Source organism: Dermacentor albipictus, chromosome 2 (genome assembly GCF_038994185.2).
Source record: "Dermacentor albipictus isolate Rhodes 1998 colony chromosome 2, USDA_Dalb.pri_finalv2, whole genome shotgun sequence".
Lineage (NCBI taxonomy): Eukaryota > Metazoa > Arthropoda > Arachnida > Ixodida > Ixodidae > Dermacentor > Dermacentor albipictus.
In genome coordinates this window covers 58,498,113-58,515,802 of record NC_091822.1, presented here as the reverse complement: position 1 = coordinate 58,515,802, position 17,690 = coordinate 58,498,113, and the positions used below count along the sequence as shown (strand labels likewise).

General features: G+C 46.3%; 1 protein-coding gene and 1 non-coding gene across 4 annotated transcripts in view; both read left to right on the top strand.

Moving 5' to 3' along the window:
• LOC139055418 (monocarboxylate transporter 14-like) overlaps positions 1 to 17,191 on the top strand; it is a 39,652-nt gene extending 22,461 nt beyond the window's left edge. For all 3 annotated transcript variants that reach the window (XR_011511740.1, XM_070532876.1, XM_070532875.1), the window contains one exon: positions 16,975 to 17,191. Coding sequence is in view for 2 of the 3 variants with exons in the window: in XM_070532876.1 (XP_070388977.1) it covers positions 16,975 to 17,123 (149 nt within the window). In the remaining variant the exon portion in view is untranslated. The remainder of the gene's footprint in view (positions 1 to 16,974) is intronic.
• TRNAS-GGA (transfer RNA serine (anticodon GGA)) lies at positions 12,895 to 12,969 on the top strand. Its single transcript has one exon. It is a non-coding gene; the product is annotated as a tRNA-Ser (tRNA).
• Positions 17,192 to 17,690: the final 499 nt, after the last annotated feature.

Genomic DNA, 17,690 nt, shown 5'->3' with positions numbered 1-17,690 from the left:
TGCTAATGAGTTATGTAATTGATATCGAAAAAATGTGAAGGTAGGGGCAAACTTCTCATGGGTTGGCGTGGGCGCAATGGTAACCCAGTCGGGAGCGGCCTCTAAAGCGGCGATGCGCTTATTGTGGATGACCAATTCGGGAGTGTGACAGAATGACGTTGGGAGGGTGAGGGTATGAGTGGTGTATTTCCTGAGCTGAAGGCGTGATTGAAAAGAACGGAAATGTCAAAAGAAACGAGAGACGATGGTTCTTCAGCAGTATTGCCAACTAGAAAGAAAAGACACCGCTAGTCGAGCCGTCAGAAGCCTCTCAAACTCGCGACACGACACGCTCAATGCAGAAAACAGTCAGGATCACTCTCAAAGCAAGCTTTATTTTCTCTATATCGAACACATTAGAAAAAAGCCACGTTGAACAGGAAAGTCCCTTATCATTTTAACAACCATATTCGGATTAATGGTATCAATTATAAATTATAATACACGCTTTTTTGAACGACTGTGAAATGCGGAAACGTATTTCAATACGAAACTGAAAAGCTTACGGCAGAAGCCAGCTGACGATGACTATGGATGGTAACACTAACACTCAAGCAATATAGCGACATAACGTATGTCACACTAAGTCACACTTATTTAAAATCATTAGTGGCCATTCCGTTGCTTCGGCCACATGCGACATACAATGTCTGTGCAACCGGCATACTTCGCTATGGCACTGACTAGACAAGGTCACCCGTGAGCTTCATGGCATGACGACGAAGCAGTGACGAGGATGAATTGCGAACGAGGGATTGATGTCATTGTAATGAAGAAAGGCGGCATGACACGACGCCTAGGCGATAATGAAATAAACATCTAGAGATAACCATGATATAACGAAGAAAGTCCAACGCCGACGGCATGAAGACGATGGGATGACGACCGTGACATGACGGTCGTAGTATGACGACAACCCCATGACCCAAGTGGAATGACGGCGATGACATAACTACTTCGGCATCATTACGACAGCTTCACAATACAGGCATGACAGCGTCTGTAAACAATCATAATCATCATCATCAGCAGCAGCAGCAGCAGCGGCAGCAGCCTGGTTACGCCCACTGCAGGGCAAAGGCCTCTCCCATACTTCTCCAACAACCCCGGTCATGTACTAATTGTGGCCATGCCGTCCCTGCAAACTTCTTAATCTCATCCGCCCACCTAACTTTCTGCCGCCCCCTACTACGCTTCCCTTCCCTTGGAATCCAGTCCGTAACCCTTAATGACCATCGGTTATCTTGCCTCCACATTACATGTCCTGCCCATGCCTATTTCTTTTTCTTGATTTCAACTAAGATGTCATTAACTCGCGTTTGTTCCCTCACCCAATCTGCTCTTTTCTTATCCCTTAGCGTTACACCTATCATGATATCACCTATCATGGGAAGAATTGGGGATAAAAGTTAATGGAGGATACCTTAGTAACGTGCGATTCACTGATATTGCCTTGCTTAGTAACTCAGGAGACCAATTGCAATGCATGCTCACTGACCTGGAGAGGCAAAGCAGAAGAGTGGGTCTAAAAAATTAATCAGCAGAAAACTAATGTAATGTTTAACAGTCTCGGAAGAGAACAGCAATTTACAATAGGTAGCGAGGCACTGGAAGTGGTAAGGGAACACATCTACTTAGGGCAGGTAGTGACGGCGGATCAGGATCATGAGAAGGAAATAATAAGAAGGATAAGAACGGGCTGGGTCTTCGGCAGGCATTCGCAGATCATGAACAGCAGGTTGCCATTTTCCCTCAAGAGAAAAGTGTTAATAGCTGTGTCGTACCAGTACTCACCTACGGGGCAGAAACCTGCAGGCTTACGAAAAGGGTTCTACTCAAATTGAGGACGACGCAACGAGCTATGGAAAGAAGAATGTTAACAATCACCGCATGGCAATGGAGGCTTAATCATGATTGTGTGACATACGCATGATTACGGTTTAATGACAACCGTACGTCGTCTATGAGCCCACGAAGAACGCATGACGACGATAGCATGACGACAATAGAATGACATAGAAGTGATCATACTAATAAACGATCGCGTGATGACGAGGGCATGACCACAAAAGCATGGTGACGGCTGCGTGACGATGATTGTAAGACGACAACGGTGTGACGAAATTCGGATGACGAAGTCACAGTGGCGGCGACCACATCGGCATCATAACGATGCTATGAGAACGAATGCATGACAACTTCCTGACGACGATGGCATTACATCGGTAAGAGGGCGATGGGGTGACCATCAGTGTCTGGCGACAATCACGTGACAACGGCTCTATGAAGTCGATATCGTGACGAAAAAAGCATGAAGAGAGTTAACTGACAAAGCTCGAGTGACGATAATGACGGCCTCAGACGACGGCCAAACGGCCTTGACGGTCTTTACGGCCTCAGACAACGGCATGAGAACAAACGCATAGACTGTCTGATAATCGCCTGATGACAACAGCATGAGGCGAGGCAGACGACCAAAGTGTACTGATGATGATCGAAAGACCCCGATAGAATCACGACCACGAGTTCACACTTAGTGGCCCAAAATATTAGTAAACTTGGGACACTGACTCAGCAAAACGCGTGACGACGACAGTGACAAAGTGACCATGACGGCCTGACATGGTTGAAAGTACTGACAATACACGACGACTGAATGACGATGATGGCTTAAGGAGAATCTATTGAGAAAGCTTGTATGTCGATGATGCAGCAATCGAGAATCAAAGACGACCATCACTTACCTTGGGGCCCCAGCTATTAGACAACTAGAAGGGGTAGCGACAACGCTATGACAATAGTCTAATCAAAAAGCCGGAGTAATGGCGATAGAATGATCACGGCGGTTTCGCGACAACATTATGTATGACGACGACGGCGTGACAACGACGGCATGATGAGAGTCAGATAGGGCAGCTTGAATGACAATGATGGAGCGATCACGATGATGTCACGACCGCGAGCAAATATCTGGTGGGCCATGATGGTAAACAACTTGGGCCACTTGATCTGCGTAACAGACAGACAGACAGACAGACAGACAGACAGACAGACAGACAGACAGACAGACAGACAGACAGACAGACAGACAGACAGACAGACAGACAGACAGACAGACAGACAGACAGACAGACAGACAGATAGATAGATAGATAGATAGATAGATAGATAGATAGATAGATAGATAGATAGATAGATAGATAGATAGATAGATAGATAGATAGATAGATAGATAGATAGATAGATAGATAGATAGATAGATAGATAGATAGATAGATAGATAGATTTTTCCTATTTCTTATTTAGGGTGTTTTTCTTTTATTTACTGATATCACTGGAACTAGGGTAGGTGCCATCGCCGATGCTGCAGAGCTCCATCATGGATACGTTGCGAAACACGTGCTCTGGCAGGCTGTAACTAAATCAGAATTTATCGTTTCTTCTAAGAGCAGCCCGCCTCGTTATAACAACATTTCCATCTCAGGGATGATTCGTAAGGTTAGCTTAGATTTAGCACCACATAAAGTACAACTATTCATATATATTTTCATTCCAGTCTCCCCGTTCCTATTTGCGTAACAGCCGACGCAAACATGGGGCGGGGAGGAGCCGCGCTGTCTGGACAGTCCAATGAAATGCTCTCCTCGTTTACAGGTCACTCTTGGTAGTTTAAAAATGAATAACACTGCCTTAAATGAGCAGTTCTTCTTCTCTAATTGGCTGAGAAAAGGCGAGGGACACGCTGAAGTTAGGAGGGTTTCGATGGGGCCGAGCCAGCGCAGTAAAAACATGTTACCGGATGAGGAAGGTGGAGCCAGCGTCTGTGATTCGTTCGCTTTCCCTTACTTAGCTTCGACTAGCTGATCGAAAATTACGGCAGCGTGCAATGGAAGGTTAAGAATGCGTTTCAAAGAGATCTTCAGCAAAGAAAAGTTGAGAGAGCGATCTCGTAAACGTGCCGAAGGGGCTCGATAATGTACGGCAATCCAATGTTTTATTAGAGGCAAATAAACCTACGCTCTCCGGCAGGTGCGAGTAGCCAGTGCATGAGCGTATGGCGGGCAGCCATCTTATATTCCTTTCGTAGCGGGATAGCATCCAGCTATTCAGAAAAAAAAGTCAATTTTGTTGGGCATATTATTGCATGTTTAGCTTGTACATGTAACTTTGAAGCGGCGACCGTTCGCGGTTTTGGGACATTGTGTGACAGGCAGGCAAAGTGAACGCAGCCTGAAATATTTTCACCAAGAGCAGCGGGTTAGTGGCGAAAACACGTCGAATCAGTAATATTTATTTTTTCTTTCGTTCGGTCTAGTGAGACATAGCCAGTGTGCACGTCACATCAGATGAGGGCTGTCGAGGTTTTCGTGACGTCGCCTGAAAATGAGGCGACGTGCGATGGCTATAAAATTTTTTTACCAATCGCGGAGGGCTGATTGCATAATTAGAACAGAAAAATTCGGAATAGCTTCACGTTATAGCCCTCTTAATAGTGTTCACCTGATTGAAAACATGCTCAACATCGAATTTCCACTACGGCAGCAGCGCTACTGGTGAAGCTAAATTGGTCAATTGAATTTTTGGAGGTATTTCACAGGGCCATTTCAGGAGGCCGAATTTCCTTCACGAATTTGGCTAAGAGATAAACTGATAAGAATTGTGGATCCGGCTAGAGCTATAGTTCAGAGTAGGCACCATGGCAAGGGCGCAATACAGGGCATTGTGAATATTCTGTCATGTAGTCAAACTCTGGAACAGCAGCAACTTGGGCCAAGCAGAGGCGCCGTAGCAGCGCTAAAGCCGGCTCTAGGCCAATCAAAGGAGTTAAGAAGGTGAATTCGACAATTTGACGAAATTGGGCGTGATCTTTGGGAGATCGTCACATTCATCCCATATTGATAAATTTGGGAATCACAGAGCTCGTACCAATCCCCTCAGCCTCTCTGATTGGTTGAAAATGCATCCCACATTATTTGACAATACGGTGGAATTTGTCAGCGTCCGGTATAGCCCCCTCTAATGCCTCCCATGTGGGAGAAATCCGAAGCACAATTTTGATGTGAACGCATGAAGTGGCCCATTGAGCGAAAAAGCCTTCGTATGCAGTAGCGAAACTGCACGTAAGTCCCATTGGCTGCGACGCAGCATGAGCGCACATCGACGGAGCTCAGCGTGTCAAAGGGCTTCCCCTTGTTGCCCGATAGTGCGCCAGTTGCTGCGTCAGTGGAGAGGACACCGCCTCACTGCCCCGTCACCATCGCTGTCACAAAGCTGTCTCATCCGCGCGTTCCTTGATGACGCAAGCTCTCGCCTGCGTTCTGAATGCCCCTCGGCAAAGCCAAATAATAACCCACCAAGCGTGACAAAGCGCTCGCTTGTTCGTGAGACGTTCATAACACGAAGGACCACTCAGCGGCTTTCAATTGGACATTAAAGCTTTAGCATTTCCAACTCATAACAAGGGCTTAGGGGTCCTCGTGCTGCTTTTTGAGGATGATAGTCATAGTTGTCTTGTACATTCAAAGGGACATGGACAAGCTGCATGTTTCTGACGCGTAAAGAAAGAATTAGTCAGAAAATATTTAGCATTTTTACCAACGAAATATTCCAAAATTACACTGAAAGCACTCAAAAACCAACCTACCACTCCCCCCCCCCCCCAAAAAAAAAGAAAATCATGCTAACCAGCGCGAATTCCCGCTGAAATTAGCAGGAGAACCACCATATTGGCAACACGGTTCTTTATCCATGGGGTACTAAAAGTGGGTAGAGCCGGAGCAGAGATAGGAGGAAGTGGATGTTTAGGGTCGGACAAAGCCCTGTGGAGAAGAGCGGCTTGGTATTCTTGTGTTGCTTGGCGGGCATGAGTAACGTTGTACTAATGTGGGATAGGCGAGGTTATGTGGAGGAAAATGCTTGGTGGCGGACTTGCCTTCGGCAGCTGTGTAGCTGGACGTGAAATTGTGTGGGACCAACAACGAAATGTGGATGCAGTGTGCTTTTGGCTTCTGGTGCGTGTGGGCTTCGTCGACTGAAGAGCAGCCTTGGAAGTATGCTTCTTCGGCGCTGTCTCGCCGAGTTGAAGATGGCGGTAATGTTCCGCCTAGCGTAGGCCGTGCTCCGCTTCAACACTACTTTGGTACCTGGGGTCGACCGCTAGAACATATTCAACGCAACGTGGAGATCCGTAGCGGCATTCGTCCGCTTGCTCAGGGGTGCATCAGGATGGTCGCGCAGTACTTGCCTGGGTCACACCAGCTTGGGAACACACATCGGTATGGTGTCCAAGTTCGAGTCAGGTGTTGCAGAACTGGGCGCGAGGTCAATGTGCAGCGATGCGAAGGCGGACGCCCAGATAGTTCACCCACATTTTTATCCCATAGCCCGTGAGGGCACCCATCATGCGGACCACAAAGATGCCGGAATATTGGTCCCAGGGGCTGGTCATGAGTTCTCGAGAGGGCGTATGTGGCTCAAAGTTGCGGATAACCTGAAGACAGATGTTGCGGGCTGCAGCTTCATAGATACTGCAGGATGAAAGGCAACCCACGCAACTACGATCTCCGACTGAAGCAGCTTCTGGATCACCGAAGAGCCAGCCAATGCAATTATTGCCATCTTGTTGTTGCGGTGGAGGCGCATTCGTGTAATGTGCAGATCCGAAGCAGTGAGAGCAGCTGTGAGGCCCGACTGTTCGTGCAATCTTGCGGTAGCAATAAATTCGAGACGAATTCCCGTCGGTGAGCCATACTTGACGCTTCGTACCCTAGGAACAGAGGTGGTGGTTGGGGATGGAACGGGGCTGGTGGGTTGTATACCCGTGATGGTCGGTCCTGTATGCGGGCATCATAAGGCGATGGCAGGTTGGAGAGGCTGCGATCGCCGAACGCTAGCAGTAGGTGTGGTTAGGCGTTGCCAAAAGTGGGCACATGTAAACCTATTGGCGTCGCAGAGATTGAGCTCAATGTGCGCGGATCACCAACACGTCGATAAATCTTAGGACGCTAAAGAGGAGGCGACCCAGCCGAATAGCTGGCCATACGACGATATCGGGACAATACCAAAATAGAGGCACGCTTCATAACAGAGAAACCTCGCGAGTATTTTTCATATACCCTGAAGGTATTAGAAAGTATCCTAGGTGTTCGAGAGGTGCCATAAATATCGCTTCTGCTATAACGCGCACTATACCAATCGCTATGCGAATGTAACTGTAGAATAAATTTTCGTGGGCTGATTCAGTCTGTCAGTTGACGAGATGCCATGCCCCCAAAATGGAAAATGCGTGGTAGGAATGTAATCGGTGAAATAAACAGCGTATCCCTATTCTTTGCTATTCTTAGCGTTAGATTTATTTAGCTCGTTGCTCAATTTAGGGTCGTAGGTGTTGGCGCCGCGAAGGTTCTTCGGAATGCGACTGAATGTGCTTCTATTATAGGGCCTCTTCCAATATTAATCCCTGGCAGTCCCGAACTGCCCAAGGGGACGCTCTTCACCAATGAGCAGTCAATATGCTGAGTGTCGAACAGTGCAGGACTTTCCGGGAGAGATAAACGAAGGAGCTCAGTGAAAGTACATGCCACGAGACGTGCGCTTTCACCAGTGATGGAGAAGAGTTCGGTGATCTCTGTAAAATCATAGAAATGCAGCTAGGGGACCAAGGATTGCACAAGCGCTTTCCATGAGGTACTGTTTCTTACCATGTTTTCCGTTGTCCAAGGCTAGGAAAGTTGTTGGTTTTTGTGCTCACAGATTCAGCAAGTCACGCGTAACTGACTGACGTTTTTGAGGGTAACCAATGGCTGCCCCGCTACAAGAAGAACAGACAACGATGCAAACCGAGGGGACGGAGGCAAATTGCCCAATGGCGTCGGCATGGACCTATGAGTGCAGTAGCGGGGAAATAACTGAAAACCAACATACTGAATGGATGCAAGTTGCACGCAAGAGAAAGCGAGCATCATAACCCATGAAAGCACTCAATTAAATGCCGAAACAAGAGCCCAAGCCCACACCTCAACCGCCAAAACAACACAACCCGTATATGCCACCTTTCACAATAGACCACTTCGAGATCGTCTACAGACCACAAATCGGACTCGACATACCGAAGCGGAACCGAACCGCATACACCCACAGTATACGAAGATCAAGTGTCATCACAAAACAGGACTACCACGATAACGTTGGAGTTCTGATGCAGAGGATAGTAAACGTCACCATTGCGCGTACCGCCGACACGGACCGCTATACCGAATTGAGAAGCATAACCACCAACCAGCTAGGTGGCACCTTCCTGAAAGGGAACTCCCAGATGAGACATCCCGACTAGGTATGCAGAAGTGTGATCCAAGGACCCATGCCAAGTACTAGCGGTGCTGATAACGTAGCTGGTCTCAAAGTCAGCTTGAGATACACTGTTCTTCGCGCGCGCACACTAGTTCGGTCCTCCACGGCTGTCGTCACCTTCGACGGGTCGCACTTCCCGTACTTTATCAGCTATCAAAGTGGGAACTACCGCTGTAAGCCTTATCGAAATTCCATGTAGTACTCCTGGACGTGCGGTGCCATTGAACACCAACACCTATCCCAGGCTGAGAGATGACATCTGTTACAAGGGCAGACAACCCACACTTAGCGAAGATCGCAAATGCCTAACCAAGTGCAAAATATACGGACAAGTACACGAGACCGCTGGAAAAAGAATGAAGAAACAACTACCGAACCCACCACCTTTTCAAGTGAGGCGACTCAACAGAGCAAAAGTCCAAGATAGTCATTGGACTTCATGCAGTGACGAATTTCCCAAGCTGAACAATGCGTTCACAAACTCGGGCAGCGCGCTACAAGGCAAGCACGGCCGACACACGTCTAGGTCTATCTTACGATCGAGATCCTGGTATCGCTCGAAAGCCCGATCATTTTCCATCCAGCGAGTCGGCTATGCTGCTGCAGCGCCGGGAGGCTCGAGTTCCTTCCTAGGACACGAACACTTCGGATTTCTCGTCGGCATGCACCGCGGCACTACGGAATTTAGAGAACATGGTTCGAAACCAGCAGAAGGTGTTGCAAAGCCATCACGACCAGATCCAACCCCAAGGTGTCATCGTCGATAAGTTCACAAAACTATACAAGGAAAAGGAAGAAATCATGCAGAAGCAGATCGAAAACATGAAGAAGCCCACTCGATGATGTCAAGAACAGCCGCTAGCTAAACAAGTCACGAACCTCATCAAACAAAAAGTTGAAGCTGTCACGCAGACAAAGAACGTCTCCGCCAAGCTCGCAGGAATAGTGCAGTCGAGTTTCGAAGCAGTCGTATAGGCGAAATTTTAGCGAAACACCATCCGAACCAGCACAGCGGTCACGTCGCTTAGCCACACCATCGACACGCATAACGCCCGAATCAAATGTATCCAAGTCCCAACTCACCAGCTTCATGGTCCACGTCAAGAAAAACTACGTGACACACGCCTAACCAGAGGAATGGCACGGATTGAAAAACTACTCCCGAACAAAAGCATACCAATTCGTTTGAACTCTCTTGAACGGGAGCATGTAGACACACCCAAGAGTCCTATGGATGGTATCCCTTAACTCAAATTCGCCCATTTCTCAACCGATTTTCCGCATCTGACGCTAGAACTGCAGATCCTACAGGCCGCGATCCTATAAGAATTTCTAAAGACATATCACCCAGACATCATCGCCCTCCAAGAGACCAACACCTAAAAAAGGCTTACAGCATACAACACAACTAGCATAACCCCAAGAACAGCTATACTTCGCAAGAAAACAATCACCGCCCAAGAACGTAGGACAGAAGTGAGAATGGTCGAAAATACCATCATAGAAATCATGCCCGACCACAAGATCCACCAAGGACTTACGTGGCTAACCTATACAGCGCACCGCGAGACAAGATCACTAGGAAGGAGGGTGTACCCCAGTGCCTCGAATAGCGACGAAATATTTCGTGTATTCGCGGGCTTCGTTCACGCTCGGAAAAATACTTTTATGTATCACGTATTTAGAAACTGAAAAGTGTATCAGGAGTTTTTCATGTCCCTCTTCTCACTTACAGTTTTCATTTAAATATTATATTTGACAAGTCGAGGTATTAATTAATATTAATTACGCAATTATGCACGATGCAAAGAAACAATCACTGTGTTTCCAAGTGACGGCAAAGAAGGTAATCGTGGTTACGTCCAGCTACACGGCACTTGCCCATTTTAAATCTTCGCGCATGATAGTTGGTACACACTATGCACTGGGACTAGCAATGTAAGCGACAATGTGCCTAATTACATTACGGAACAATCGATAACGGCGCGTTTTGTTCTGCGAAAGAATTTGCACTTAGCTCAAACACGATCCATAGTTGCGCATCGTGGATATATATAAGAGTGCTTTAATGCCACCGAAAAAATATAGAAAGGCAAATGTATGGAAGTAATTTTTTTGTTTTTAAAGCTCCGGTAACATTTGAATGAAAGTCCATTATTCATATTGAACGTGACCAACCTAGCTTCGGTAACCTAGCAATTTTTTTATCCAGTTAATAGCACAGGCCCTATATTCGCAAAAAGAAAAAGAGGAAAAAGGTAAGGAAAATATTAGGTACGCTCCATCTTAGAGGATATCTCATCGTATACCTTAAGGATAAAGCTGTCCGAGTGGACACAGAGTGCCCGGCATTTGTAAGATTCCAGCCACTACTAAAGTGCGATATCGCTACAATACAGACCGCGGGGACCTAATGCCAAACAACAAATGCGAACAAAAGCTTTGCGAATTCGTCAGCAGGACACTTGTTTTTGTTTTCTCCTGTAGAACCACAGGGCCTGCGAGCATTGTTATTGGCATTAGAGAGCCTAATAGTTTTCGTTTTCGATGCTACGCTATAGAGAAGCGCGTCCAATGTATTGCTTGGCTTGGGGCAGAAAGGTGGACGAGCAGTCAGAGAAACGCAAGTCCCTCTCCGCACTTTCCTGAAGCCACTGGTCGCAGGCCAGTATTACAACGTTTAAATTTGTATGTGTGATTGCAGTAACACTCTTATGATCATCTTTATTCGTATGATCAAAGTAATGTAAAATTTGTACGCTGTAACAAAAATATCTTTGGGCCACAATTGTGTACGTTTCCGAAGTGCAGCGGTGGCATTCGAGGTGCAGCGGTGGCGTAGAGGTAGAGCATACACCTCGCGTGGAAGAAGAACGTGGTTCCACTCCTGGTGCCGCGCAATTTTCCACTGAGAAAAAAAAACAGATTCGCGCGTCGATAGAATTGCATAAACAGGCCTGGAGTGCGGCCTGATCCCAGTGGGCGGAACCGGTAACGCACTCTCTCAACACAGCATAACTGGCCACCTCGGTGCAGTAAGTGGCCACAACCTCTTATGTGACTCCAACAATCAAACCCCGGCCCCTCAGTCCCCAGCAGCTGCGAAGCAACAGACCATGACCGCGGTCAGACCTTTGACGCAGCAGAGCATGCTAAGAATATCTGGGTCCGGACAGGCCACCATTAGGGTCCGAACCTGGCAACGTTTAACGCTTCAATGTTATCTAGCGAGGCGAGTCCAGAAGTGTTATTCGAGGAATTAGAGGGTAGTAAATAGGATATAATAGGGCTCAGTGAGGTTAGGAGGACAAAAGAAGCATATACAGTGCTAAAAAGAGGGCACGTACTGTGCTACCGGGGCTTAGCGGAAAGACGAGAACTAGGAGTCGGATTCCTGATTAATAAGGATATAGCTGGTAACACACAGGAATTCTATAGCATTAACCAGAGGGCTACAGATCTTGTCGTGAAACTTAGTAAGAGGTACAAATTGAAGGTAATACAGGTCTACGCCCCTACATCCAGTCATGATAAACCGGAAGTCGAAAGCTTCTACGAAGATGTCGAATCAGCGATGGGTAGAGTGAATACAAAATACACTATACTGATGGGTGACTTCAATGCCAAGGTAGGCAAGAAGCAGGCCGGAGTCAAGTCAGTAGGAGAATATGGCATAGGTTCCAGGAATAGCAGGGGAGAGTTAATAGCAGAGTTTGCAGGACGGATTAATATGCGGATATTGAATACCTTCTTCCGCAAGCGGGATAGCCGAAAGTGGACGTGGAGGACTCCGAATGGCGACACTCAAAATGAAATAGACTTCATACTCAGCGCTAACCCTGGCATCATACAAGATGTGGACGTGCAGGGCAAGGTGCGCTGCAGTGACCATACGATGGTAAAAATTCGAATTAGCCTAGACTTGAGGAGGGAACGGAAGAAACTGGCACATAAGAAGGGGATCAATGAGCTAGCGGTAAGAGGGAAAATAGAAGAATTCCGGATCAAGCTACAGAACAGGTATTCGGCTTTAACTCAGGAAGAGGTGTTCAAGCAATGCATGGCAACCTTATCGGCATCATTAAGGACTACGCAATAGAAGTCAGTGGTAATTTATTTATACAGGATATCAGTAAGCTATTGCAGGAGACGAAAGAACTGATTAAGAAACGCCAATGTATGAAAGCCTGTAACCCTACAGCTAGAATAGAACTAGCAGAATTTTCGAAGTTAATCAACAAGCGTAAGACTGCTGACATAAGCAAATATAATATGTATTGAATCGAACATACTCTCAGGAACGGAGGAAGCCTAAAAGTGAAGAAGAAACTAGGAATATGCAAGAATCTGATGTATGCGTTAAGAGACAAAGCCGTCAATATCAGTGCTAATATGGATGAGATTACTTCTCTCCACCTTGCGGGTTTCCGCAGAACTACTACGTCAAACTCTTGCATTTGCTTCGTGTTGTCGACAAATTCGACTTCGCCCTGCCATCTGCTAGCCGCCTGGTTAGCTCAGATGGTAGAGCGGCTGCCCCGGAAAGGCGGTGGTCCCGGGTTCGAGTCCCGGACCAGGACGAATTTTTCTTCAACTATGAGGCTTTTCTTTCGAGGAACCCGTATGGGTTTCCTTTGTAGCAATTGCTACGAACGGGTGGATGTCTCATTTTCCCTTCATTCATTACTTCTCTCCACCTTGCGGGTTTCCGCAGAACTACTACGTCATGGATGAGATAGTTCAAGTCGCTGAAGAGTTTCTTAGAGATTTATACAGTACCAATGATACCGACGACAATAATGGAAGAGAGACTAGTCTAGATGAATTTGACATCCCGCAAGTAACGCCAGAAGTAAAGAAAGCCTTGTGAGCTGTGCAAAGGAGGAAGGCAGCTGGGGAGGATCAGGTAGCAGCAGATATGTTGAAGGATGTTGGGCAGATTGTTCTAGAAAAACTGGCCACTCTGTATAGGCAATGCCTCATGACCTAGAGCGTACAGGAATCTTGGAAGGTCGCCAACATAATCCTAATTCATAAGAAAGGGGAGGCCAAGACTTGAAAAATTATAGACCAATTAGCTTACTATTCGTTGCCTACAAATTATTTGCTAAGGTAATCGCAAATGCAATCAGGAACACCTTAGACGTCTGTCAACCAAAAGACCAGGCAGGATTTCGTAAAGGCTACTCAACAATCGACCATATTCACAGTATCAATCAGGTGATAGAGAAATGTGCGGAATATAGCAAACCCTTATATATAGCATTGATTGATTACGAGACAGCGTTTGATTCAGTCTAAAACCTCAGCAGTCATAGAGGCATTACGGAATAAGTGTGCAGACGAGCCGTGTGTAAAAATACTGAAAGATACCAATGGTGGCTCCACAGCCACCATAGTGCTCTATAACGAAAGCAACAAAATCCCAAGAAATGCTTCGGGTAGGGAGGCACGATCTGTCCAACGCTATTCACAGCGTGTTTACAGGGGGTATCAGAGACCTGTACTGGGAAGAATCAGGGATAAGAGTTCATGGAGAATACCTTGGTAACTTGCGATTTGCTGATTATATTGCCTTGCTTAGTAACTCAGGGGACCAATTGCGATGCGTGCTCACTGACCTTGCGATGCCAAGCGGAAGGGTGGGTCTAAAGATTTGTCTGCAGAAAACTAAAGTAATGTTTAACAGTATCGGAAGAGACGAGCAGTTTACGTTAGGTAGCGAGGCACCGGAAGTGGTAAGGGAATAAATCTACTAGGGCAGGTAGTCACCACCGATACGGATCATGAAACAGAAATAATCAGAATAATAACAATGGACTGGGGTGCGTTTGGCACGCATTCTCCGATCATGAACCGCAGTTTACCATTATCCCTCAAGAGAAAAGTTTATGTGTGTACTGTGTCTTCACAGTACACACCTACAGGGCAGAAACCTGGTGGCTTACGAAAAGGGTTCTACTTAAATTGAGGACCAGGCAATGAGCTATGGAAAGATGAATGATGGGTATAACGTTAAGGGATAAGAAAAGAGCAGATTGGGTGAGGGAACAAACGCGAGGTAATGACATCTTAGTTGGAATCAAGAAAAAGAAAAAGCCATCGGCAGGGGATGTAATGAGGACGGAAGATAACCGATGGTCATTAAGTATTACGGACTGCATTTCAAGAGAAGGGAAGCCTAGCAGGGGGTGGCAGAAAGTTAGGTGTGCGGATGAGATTAAGAAGTCTGCACGGACAACATCGCCAACATCAGTACGTGACCGGGGTAGTTGATGAAGTATGGTAGGGGCCTTTCCCCTGCAGTGGGCGTAACCAGGCTGATGATGATGATGACGTTTCGTTCGTGAGAGCTGGGACCCCTTAATAAAACGCTATACCAGTCTGTTTCTATCACATTTCTGTCATTAGCCCTCCACGATTGGTCAACAATATCTGGGGCCATCCCCACTCCACCTGTATATCACGCGATGTCACAAAATCCACGACAACTCCTGATCTGATATGACCTCTACACTGAAATTATCCCCATGGCTAGGCCCAATAAGCAAAAAAAGAATTCGTCCCGCTTCCACGGCTTTTCGCGAGTAGCTTTTATCTAATTCACTAATTTTTTTCAGGCTGTGGCCAATGTGCCTGCCTGTCATGCAACTTCAGAAAACCTCGAAAACCTACGACGTCGAGACTGCGTGCGCGCACTAAAGATGGAAGTAAATATCAAGCAAATGAGAATTATTTTCGGAAAAACTTGGCCATGTCCTGTTCGAAAAAGAACACATAGCGCCCAGCCGAATGCTCAGGCAGCGCCTACTCGGAGCTGCCGGGGGGGATGGGTTTCTATGCTCTTATTAAAAAATCACGTGGCTGTATAAGAATATACAGTCATTCACGGACGCATATGGCATCGCTTTTCCAATATTTCGTCAGCGAGGATCCGTTTTAGCGGCATTTATAACCATCCGTAGGTCGCCGCCGCGATTTTCGACTAGCCACCGCAAGCTAAGCAAGGAAAAGCGGACCAATCACAGGAGCCTGCACCGCCTTCCATATTTGGTTATCTACTTTTGCTGTCTAAGTCGAAGGTACCTGTTTGATTCTTACGTTGACGGTTACGTAAATGTGACGTCAGGAGATAGGAAGAAAATGAGAATGATATAGTTTTGCGTTAAACGCGGCCTGTGTTTGTCTCCGGACGGCGGCGTTCGCTAATGACGAGCAGTATGACGGTTTGATGACGACTACATTTTCGGTATCTCCTACGACTACGTAGGCCACCCACCTCACACAATTCTACTGTCGGCTGATTTCCATAATAAAGCTTATTCCTCCTTTTCGTGATCAAGCATCAAACAGATGATTTTTTCAAAAATGCAAGTTCTGTTCTGCTGCAGAAAATTTCCTTCAGATACATTGGTAAACTTTGGCATACTTCCAGAATTTCTACTTTTCATATTCAGTTAGTGGTTGATATGCCATTTTCACACTACTACCACTGTGGCAAGCTCAGATATGGTATTTTGAGGTACTCCCTTCAATTACTGTAAATTAAATTCTCGTTTATTACGTGCTAAAACCGCGAACTCATGGGGCATGTCTTAGTGAAGGACTGCCGAATAGTTCAGACCACTCGGTTTTCTTTATCATGCACCTGAGTCGAAACAAGCTAGCGTCTTGGCATTTAGTCACCTTAAAAATGTAGTCACAGTGGTTATGATCAAACCGACGACCTAAAGGCTAGCGCCATGTCATGGCCGATAAGCTACCACGTCGATTCTCCATGTACCGGTGCTTGTACGCTGACATCTCAGTTATTGTAGTTTTGTTTTTCTACGGCAGCTTTCCAAGACAGCTGTAATGACGGGTATGTTTCTACTTTTCTATTGTAGAAGTGGTTCTCGTACAGCGCAGCTGTCTATGGCTAGGATCCCGAATTCTTTAGGCGTCAGTCACGTCAACAGAAAACCCAGGCTCGCCATTCCCGGCGGCCCTGCAGGACCAGGAGTAATCGGTTACACCCTCGTAAGACAGGGGCGGGAAGCAAACCTACAGGACAGCTTTAGTTTCAATACTAAATACACAAAATTGGTTGGTCACACGTTGGTCCAGGTACGTTGCCCCCAATCCCTTGCGGATGGTCGTTGTCAGATACATTAATGTAAGAATCTCCAAACCGGAAACAAAGCAGTGATTCGCGCGCTTCGTGGAAGAGTTCGGTCTCGGTGACTTTAACGTTCCGAACCAACAAGCTGCCAGACAAGGGTCATGCATCAATTTACCTTGAGTAAAAACATTTCTCAAAGATGAACGGACAACATCAATGAGCATCATAGTGACCTCAAAGCAGTTATATCAGTCATTTCAAAGTAATAAATAAAATAAAGCTTTTATACATTGCTTGCAAACGTGTATTTGTGCGATATATCACTTTGAAGAGCAATGTGCGCAATGAACGCACTTCATGGGGTCGGTGTACGACAAGTTGGCCTTTTTTAGGCACAACATTTTTACAGCTTCTCTAATGAGCTGCCTTCACAGGAGTATATTGGCGGTGATTTCCGTTTATTTCTGCCAATAACTTCGACGCAGGTGTGTTCCGCGACACTGGAGGATCATACGACAACCTCTACCGCCTGTGTGGGGGACTCGACCTTATCGCAGCGCTCCTGCTATTGATGCAGGCGTTCGTTCAAGCTAAAAAGAAGGAAGCTTCGAATGGAGGAAATTGCCAAGGTTAGCAGCAATAATGACCTCTGATGTCTCAATGAACATTCCCGCCAATAAAATGCCATTATGTTCATTTTCAGTATTGTGTGCGTGACAAGGTATTTAATCGTCGATATAATGAACCTAGGAATGTCCGGAAAGAAAGGTGAACTGAAGGTTACACAAAATATGCTGCTACAAACTTTCGCCGATTTCGTTGTTGATTGCTTGGATATACTTTCAAGTTATTGTTCCAGAAATGGAACTTAACTAGCCATTCGCAAATGCCTTAAAAGTATTTTAAGCAATGCTGCTATTTTTTTTATGAGGTGTAATGGATGCTGAAGCCGTCGATTAAAATTTGCTTGGCTATTCCATGTGAGGTACAGATTCTCGATGCGATGCAGAACTCCCTGATGTGTTTGCAGTCTCTGATCCAGTTAATGTGCTTCACAAAGAAACGGACGAGTTTCCGCCTCACAAGGTAAGGCATACATGACTCAGAAGAAACCCATGGTTGCGTTCCACTTGGACTGTCGTAGTCGGCAGCACAATAACGAGTGGAAATGCATACATCACCCTTGAGAGTAGAGAGTATT